Source organism: Nannobrachium achirus (assembly GCF_963921795.1).
Source record: "Nannobrachium achirus genome assembly, chromosome: 22".
Lineage (NCBI taxonomy): Eukaryota > Metazoa > Chordata > Actinopteri > Myctophiformes > Myctophidae > Nannobrachium > Nannobrachium achirus.
Window position 1 is genome coordinate 52,773,941 of NC_137829.1, and position 9,006 is coordinate 52,782,946.

Here is a 9,006-nt window from a genome sequence, read left to right on the forward strand (position 1 = left end):
TAATGAAACCGGGGGGTTGACCATCAATGTATTATGATTGTCGTATTGTATTATGAATTGAGTAGGCCTACAAAAGGACGGACCCCAATTTAAACAAGCCCAATTAAAAGCTTTATTGTGGTCGTTATGCTTTTAGTTATATAGGCCTACTAATACAGTAGCCTAACTTTGTATCAGTGAACTGTGTAGGCCTACTGTCCTCAGTGTCCTGTAGGCCTACGTTTCACCATCCTATGCAAACTTGTAATAAAGTATTCAATCGATCAATCAATCAATCAATAGTTGATAGGCTGGGGTTCTATTCAGAACAGCTAGGGCCCTTCACATTTATTAAAAGGATATTATTATTAGCGTATTATTAATATTATCAATTATTGCTTTTTAGACTCATTTCGGCGAATCAAAAAGGGGAGTCAGGACTCAGGAGGTTATGAGACCTCTCCAAGTGCGCGTGCACCGTGCGCGCAAAGAAGCTCCATCCCTCTCCTCTCCTCTCCATTACGCACTGCGCGTCCCCGAAAAAAAAAAAGAAAAACTTCCACCCAATCAGCAGCAGCGCTGAAAAACTTCTCAAAGCCAGAGTTGGTCGAGCAGCGAACGAACGTTTGGCTTCGGGGCCGCAGGTGGTGCGACTCACTCACAGCGGGGCCGCTTTGTCTCTATGCAAACTGTCCGCTTTTCACCGGACGGGATGGCTATTGTGTGTCCCGCATATATGGAGGCAACCACCAGGATCCCACAGACAGAACCTCGGACTGAGACCGTCTGAGGAGACCTGCTTTCGGCCGCTCATTCCTCCCTCCCGGACCAGTGTGTGTGTGCGTGTCCCATGTCGCTATGAGCTGCCTGGATGTCATGTACCACCACCAGAGCTATGGAGCGCACTGCCTCCCTGCAGCCTACAAGGCGGCCTACTATCATCACCACCAACAGCAGGTGAGTTCACTGGTGGAACAAGTTGCTACTCTACTGTTGTACTATACTATTTGTTACTATGATTAACACATGTTGTTACTTAAGTAAAAGTATCAGGACACTACACTGCAATGCAGAAATACTCTGTTACAAGTAGAAGTCTGGCATTCAGAATTGACTTGAGTGAAAGTATAAAAGTATCTGCAATGGCTACTTATAGCCTGCCAAACGTAGAAAGTATAGGCTACTCATTATGCAAAATGTCCCATTTCAAAAGTTTTCAAATGTATACAAATAATGTAGCCTATAAAAGTCTTTTGAAAATAGCAGATCTACAAGCTCACAACACGTCTAAAGGATCAGTTATTTTCAAATAGCCTGGATATAAAATAGGGCTAAAGTGGTTAATGTATGTTTTGTAATATTATAATTTATACCTCCAAAGTAAGTATTAACTAAAGTTTTCAAATAATTGTAGACTACAATTATTTGAAAACTTTAGTTACTAGTTACTTTGGAGATAAAAAGTGGAGTAAAAAGCACAATATTTTCCTCTGTGATGTAGTGGAGTAGAAGTAAAAGTATTGATGTCTTTAAATATTCCAGTTAAGTAAAAATACCTCAAAACTACTTAAGTAAATGTACTTAGTTACTTCACACCACTGCAAGTGATTTTCTCACTCTGACTTCTGGGACCTCGGAAAGGTTTAGGGTTAGGGTTTAGGTTTAGGTTTAGGTTCAGGCAAATCATTGTCAGTTTTTGACATGATTGTTTCTGTTCAGAGAGCAGGGGCGTCACACCAGATTCTGGGCCCTGGGTACAAGGATTCACTGCGGGCCCCCCTGAATGTTAACTATTGAAAAATAGCAGATATACAAGCTCACAGCGCGGCACTCGGTGCCGCGCTGTGAGCTTGTAGATCTGCTATTTTTGAAACATTGTGAAAATGTGTGCAAGAAACCTATGTTTCTATCTCAGTGGTGCTCAAACTTTTTCATGTCAAGGACCCCCAAGATGATATGTATTTGGCCACGGACCCCCATCTCAAAACATTTAGTTCCAGGGTTACAAATGTTTGCTTAAAAATATATATATTAAAAGATTTGCACACATTTCCAGGACTTTTCAAAAATAGCAGATCTACAAGCTCGCAGCGAGGCATTCGGTGCCGCTCTGCGAGCCCCTCCAACTTGGGCCCTAGTAACTAGTCTCAGTCCCCCCCCCCCCCCCCCCCCCCCTTAATTTATAATTTCGTCAAGATGGAATTCCTGTGTGACGCTTCGTATTGCCTTCAGGTCATGCGTAATGACACGGAGCTTTTACTCCTCTGTCAGATAGTGATGTAATGACAGCCGGCCAGTCACCCCGGAATGTTAGACCAGGCCTTTCTGTGCGGACCACTGAGTGCTGGGAATGTCATTTCTACTCTCTGTGGTTTGCCAAGACATGTCATTCTCAGATAGCTACTATGAGGGACAGAAATATAGCCATTACATGTTGATTAGATGAATGTTTACGTTATGTATCTTAGGTGGGGTTTAGTTAACCTCGCTTTAGGCCGTTTGACCACTTTGGCCACTAGAAGAAGCGGCGTCGCTTTGATTTAGTTCCCCCCCGTTTGTTTCCCCAATCCCTATTAAAATGCTCCAGTAGCCTAGTGTAGTCTTGCCGGTCGCTAATAGTTGGACTGAAAGATGGATATACCAAACACGTTTTTTCAAAAGCAAAGCTACTCCGCATCAAGGAGTTTATTAGGTAGGCCCTAAAAGTATGTCCTTGAGCGCAGGGGAATCTTTGGGGTTAAAACTGAATCCGGTTTGATCTTTCCGGCAAATTGTAGTCCTTTGAGAACTACAATTATGATGTGTTGTGGTTTCCGCTCCAGACCGGTTACAACCCCGAAAAGTGAAGTGATCCCAGACTAGGGTTTAGTAGAGCAGTTTTGCACTGAAATAAATACTATGTATTCTATTCTATCATATTCACACACTATATTGCTCGAGGCTTAGCAAATACACTTGTTCTATCAGTGGATCCGCTGGTTCTCTTGGTGGATTCCAGGGATTCTGTGGGTTCCTTTATGGGGGGGTCTAAATTAAACCTTGAAATGTAAAAGTTTGAGAAACACTGAGTTAACGTATCTGTCTCTCTCCAGGGTTCCCACACATTTTTACCAATTCATTTCCAGAATATTTAACCCAATTTCCAGGACTATATAACAATAATTCAGCTCAATAACAGGTCACGTACTCCTATGCGCAATGCCAAAAGACAGGCAGTGTATGCCAGTGGTTCTCAACCTTTTCAGGCCGTGACCCCCGAAATAATCACATTTTAACTGGGGACCCCGGCACCCTGACGAGCACTAAGAGTTGAGGAATTTTGCATAACACGTTTCTATTGTGAAAATAGCAGATCTACATGCTCACAACGCCTCGCAACAATTTCTGCCTCTAATATTTGAACATTTGGCCAATGTTTAATTTGTCATTTCAGAGGTAGTAACAAAATCAATACCCAAAGACAATGCATAGTTATTTTCCCCAGGACCGTCCAGGACCCTTGATCAATTCCAAAACTTTTCCAGTACTGGAAAAACATATTTTTCTAATTTCTAAATATTTCCAGAAATGTCATGACCGTGGGAACCCTGTCTCTGTCTCTGTCTCTGTCTCTGTCTCTGTCTCTGTCTCTCTCTCTCTCTCTCTCTCTCTGTCTCTCTCTCTCTCTCTCTCTCTCTCTCTCTCTCTCTCTCTCTCTCTCTCTCTCTCTCTCTCTCTCAGAGGAAGCTGAGTGTGTACAGTAAGATGCAGCAGCAGCAGCAGCAGCAGCAGCAGCGAGGAGGGGTGCTGCTCCCGGGCGAGCAGCGAGGAGGGGTGCTGCTCCCGGGTGAGCAGGGCCTCAGGCCCCGGGCTCCAGAACTACTGGGCTCTCAGTCTGGAGGTGGAGACTCCTCCTCCTCCGCTAAGGACAGCAACCTGCCGGCCGAGGCCGAGTACCTGAGCTCCAGGTGTGTCCTGTTCACCTATTTCCAAGGCGACATCGGCGACGTGGTGGACCAGCACTTTTCCCGGGCTCTCAGCCAAGCCTTCGGCGGCGACAGCAAGCCGTTCCGAGGAACCAACCAACCACACGCCTCGCCCCCTGCCACTGGCGTATGGAAAGGTGAGAGGGACAAACAACCTGGTGATAGCCTCCAAGTCAAAAATGCACATATTTGGATAATGTAACCCACACATGGGCAACATAAGGCCCGGGGTCCGGACCCGGCCCTTCCAACATCTCAATAAGGCCCTCGAAAGTCCTCAAGAAAAACTAAATTACGCCTATAATATCTACATGTTAAAGGGCAGCAATATGTTTTTTTAGGGAAATCAATTTAACGTAACAATTAATTATTAGTAATATGTAGGCCTATGTACCATTTGAGTAGTCTATACTGCATTCCATATTCCATCTGTGTGTTCTCAAATGTTAAATGTTTGTAATGTAACAGTGAAATAGTCTGCCATGGATCCATATTATCCCAAATAATTCATAGGCCTTAAAGACACCACGCATGCATGTGTTTCACGTTTCAATTGTCCAACGTGTGGCCCTTCACTCACTTTATCAAAGTCAGTATGGCCCCCTGGAGAGAGATGTTGCCCACCCCATTGTAACCACTGCAGATAGGGGGGGAAACGGGATATCACTTATGATTTGAAAGGCACATGACTGCATCTGAATTGATCTGGAAACCATCCAGGGTTCCCACGGTCATGAAATTCCTGGAAATATTTTGAAATTAGAAAAATATTTTTCCAGTACTGGAAATGTTTTGGAATTGATCAAGGGTCCTGGAAGGTCCTGGACAAAATAGCTATGCATTGTCTTTGGTTATTGATTTTGTTAATACCTCTGAAATGACACATTAAACATTGGCCAAATTGTCAAATATTAGTGGCAGAAATTGTGAAAATAGCCGATCTACATGCTCACAACGCCTCGCAACGTTGTGAGCATGTAGATCGGCTATTTTCACAATAGAAACGTGTTATACAAAATTCCTCAACTCTTGGTGCTCATCAGGGTGGGGGGTCCCCAGTTAAAATATGATTATTTCGGGGGTCACGGCCTGAAAAGGTTGAGAACCACTGGCATACACTTCCTGTCTTTGGGCATTGCGCATAGGAGTAAGCGACCTGATATTGAGCTGAATTATTGTTATATAGTCCTGGAAACTGGGTTAAATATTCTGTAAAAGTTTTGGAAATGTTTTGGAAATGAATTGGTAGAAATGTGTGTGAACCCTGACACTCTGTCTTTGTGCTTCAGATGGTGTGTCTCTCTCTGAGAGCCAGAGTGGATCTGTTTGGAACGGAGCCTTTCAGTCCCAGAGCAGCCCCTGCCTCCCGGCTGTCTCCTTCCCCCCCAGCCCCGTGCCCTTCCACGCCCCCGACGGGGCCCTGTGGGCGGGCCACGGCCTGGCCCCTCCTTCCGCGTCCCTCCCCGACGCCTGGGCGTACGGCCAGGGCACGGGAGGTTACCCCCACGTCCACGACGTGTACCCTCACTCGCACCGGCGCGCGCACGCCGTGCCCGCCCGCCACAACGCCCACCCCACCATGTTGCATTCCTACCCGGCCCACCACGGGGGCCACGCCCCCCTGGACCCCAGGTTCAGTCCTCTGCTGTTGCCCGGCGTGAGGAGCCAGAGCCAGCCGGCGGCCCCCAGCCCAGGCTCCCCCCACAGCGAGGGGATCAAGACGGAGATGGAACCCAGCGGCAGCAGCCCCATCGGGGGCACCTCCACCGCCTGGCCCCCCGGGCCCCTCCATGGACCCCTGGAGGTCTATGATTCGGGTAAGTCATAGCATACACTGGCATGTACAATATGATATACATATCGTTGTTGTCGGGTGAAAACCTTATATGTCCAAAACCGTTCGTTTTGCATTTATCATTTTAAAAATGATTTAAACTAGTGAAAACAGCCGATCTACAAGCACACAACGCCTCGCGGTGCGAGGCGTTGTGTGCTTGTAGATCGGCTGTTTTCACTACTTTTGTGCGACAGCCTTGTATGATGAAGCAGGGCTTTACTTTGCGAAAAAAGGTAAATTTGAAACTTGGAGATACAAGGTTTCCACCCGCCAACGACGATATACTGTACTGTACTGTACTGTACTTACTCTCTCTCTCTCTCTCTCTCTCTCTCTCTCTCTCTCTCTCTCTCTCTCTCTCTCTCTCTCTCTCTCTCTCTCTCTCTCTGTGTCTCTGTCTCTCTCTCACTCCCTCCTCACCCACTCACACACACCTTGTAATTCACATCAAGGAAAGTTGTTAAAGGGAACCAAAACAAGCGTCATATTGTATAAATCACTCTTGACTAGTTTCATTTGACCAAAATGACTGGTGACAATGACATTAAATAATGTCTGTTTTTCCTTTGCAGCTGTGGACCAGGACAAGACAAAAGCCACGGCTTGGTTCTAGCAGACAGCCTGCTCCTTCCTCCTGGACTGCTTGACACGTTTTCCTGGGACATCGTTTTTGTAAAAGCTCGTGGCTGCAACACCAGCACTGAAAAAAACAAAAACAAAATATACTCAGTAAAATGGAGATGCATTCCGATTGTAGCTGATGGGACTCTGACCACAGCACTGACCACCTTCTGGAGAAGAATCCAGGCATGGATTTGAAGAGAACGGTTTAACGCTTTGGCCTCAAATGTGGTTCCTTTAAAGGTGTATTCAGTGATAATGAAAGTGGCTGGGGGTCATCTTGTCCCTTACTGGCCTTATGCCTCATTCACACTACAGATATATAGTTGAACGTTTTGCTTGGTAATTCAATGTAATCTCAATGGAAACCAGCTTTAAAGATAGAGGAGACGCTCAGGACAAAGCTTTGAAAGCTTTAAAGCTGGTTTCCATTGAGATTACATTGAATTACCAAGCAAAACGTTCAACTATATATCTGTAGTGTGAATGAGGCATTACAGTGTGGAAATGTTCAATTTTTTATAGATATTTTACACCATTATAATGTTCTCGTTTTGATCATTAGATCCAGTCACTGAAAATCGGTAGGCCTACGTCTCCAGCTTCAGGATATGTATGATACTGATTTACTACGAGACTGTGGCATTTTATGAGTTCAGTAGTTTACAATCTAGGCATTTAGCAGACGTTCTTAATTCAGAGCGACTGTGGTTCTCAAAACTTTTATTTTGACCATCATAACTAAACATCATAACATAACTACGGCCATACTCTACCCTGATTGGTCGAGGACTGGCTGGCCACCTCTGAAAACCAAATCTAGCTATATGCTCGTAACACAGGCCATGGTGGAAGTCCTTATATGGTCAACACACATTCTAGTGAGGAGAATGAATGGAAAATGTACCAATTATATTTTTATTTGAATGAAATACAATCACTGAATATACCTTTAAGAGATGTAGGAAGAGACTAAACACGTCTGGAATGTCTGATACAGTACATATACTGTAGTACAACATGCTTTTACTTCTTCAACTAACAAGGGACCCCTAGGGACCCCTAGGCTAAGGTTCTGTTTCAACTAACAAGGGACCCCTAGGCTAAGGTTCTGTTTCAAGAACCTAATTTTGAGGATCCACACGCTTTGTTTTGTACAGTGAACGTTTGTCATTTGACTGTTAATTATGTTTTGTACAATATTGTGTTGTAACAAGTTGTTGTTTGCTAGCTGTGATCGCTAATTGCCACTCAAATGCCACCTTTGCTATTTTGCCATTTTGGGGAGAGACTGTGTAGTGTAAATACAGTATGGGTACCTGTAAATAATACATTGCTAAGTTCTATTGGCAGAAACTGGTTCTCATTAAAAACAAAACATGATTCAAATACATCTTCTATTATTCTATTATTCTCTGTTCTAGTCTAGTCACAGATCGTCCCTACTCAACCAGTGGGCCAGACACGATTATATCACACATTTAATTGCACATATATATATATATATATATATATATATATATATATATATATATATATATATATATATATATATATATATAGATATAGATAGATATATAGATATATATCCTACTATGTTTCTTGAGTTTGTTTCTTTCTTAAAGGACAACTTTGTTTTTTTACAACAAGGGTTCATATTTTAGATTGTAATTAGAGAAAAGAAAGGATGAGTGTTAAAATGTTTTCATTTACTGCTTTTTATTGTTATAACTAATTTCAGTGGTTGGGGGCATGCGTACAAGTGGCTAAATATGTATTTTTAGACACAATAAGCCGGCCAAAGTTGTCCTTTAGTATACTGTATTGTATTTAGCTCCTGGTTTTACAACATCAATCCTGGTTTCCACATTTCTGGGCATGTCATTGTAGGCGAAAATGTTCAAAAATAGCAGATCTATCAAGCTCAGAATGCATTGCGAGTCGACACACGTGTGACCTTGTCGATCAGCTATTTTAGCCACCTGGCACCATCGTATGATGAAGCATAACATAGGGCTTAAGTGGTTAATGATGTTGAGAAGCTCTTCTCTGCCAGATGCAACGTGTGAATGTGACTGTCAACGGCTGTGTCCAAATAAACAAGCCAGGATGCCGACAGTGAGGCCTCGAGGGCGAGCGAGTGCCCGTGATAGGCTGCCCGCAACTCGCCACAAGCGCATGTTCCAAGTTGGCAAACTTGGCAAGCCATGGAGGAGGGAATAGCTTAGTGTTTGATATGTTACTACATCTCATAGAGAGATGCAGATTTGACGCAGGTTTAGATAAATATTACAAAAAATACACTTTGGCACTGTGTGAATATATTTTGAGGACAATTCTTTTGTACTTTTACTCAAGTCAAATTGGCCTTGAATACAGTTAATTATTACAGTACTACATGCCTTATTATTTATTACTTTACTTTACTTTATTTATTTATTTGGATGGGACAGTGTATATTAATGGACACTACATAAAGCAATGTAAATATACCGGACTTAGCAAGAATGCTAAATTCAATCCGTAGTCCCCACATGAAACACAAAACAAAACATATACCAACAACAACAAACTTAAATCAAGAGAAGACACCTACAGTAAAAC

General features: G+C 43.4%; 1 protein-coding gene across 1 annotated transcript; it reads left to right on the forward strand.

Moving 5' to 3' along the window:
- Window positions 1-837: 837 nt before the first annotated feature.
- vgll3 (vestigial-like family member 3) lies at window positions 838-6,481 on the forward strand (the record flags this gene model as incomplete). The annotated part of the gene is made up of 4 exons (XM_080753497.1): window positions 838-936; window positions 3,700-4,081; window positions 5,234-5,761; window positions 6,354-6,481. 4 exons carry the CDS (start codon window positions 838-840, stop codon window positions 6,392-6,394), a joined length of 1,050 nt encoding a protein of 349 aa, XP_080609623.1. The 3' UTR covers window positions 6,395-6,481.
- Between the last annotated feature and the right edge of the window lie 2,525 nt (window positions 6,482-9,006).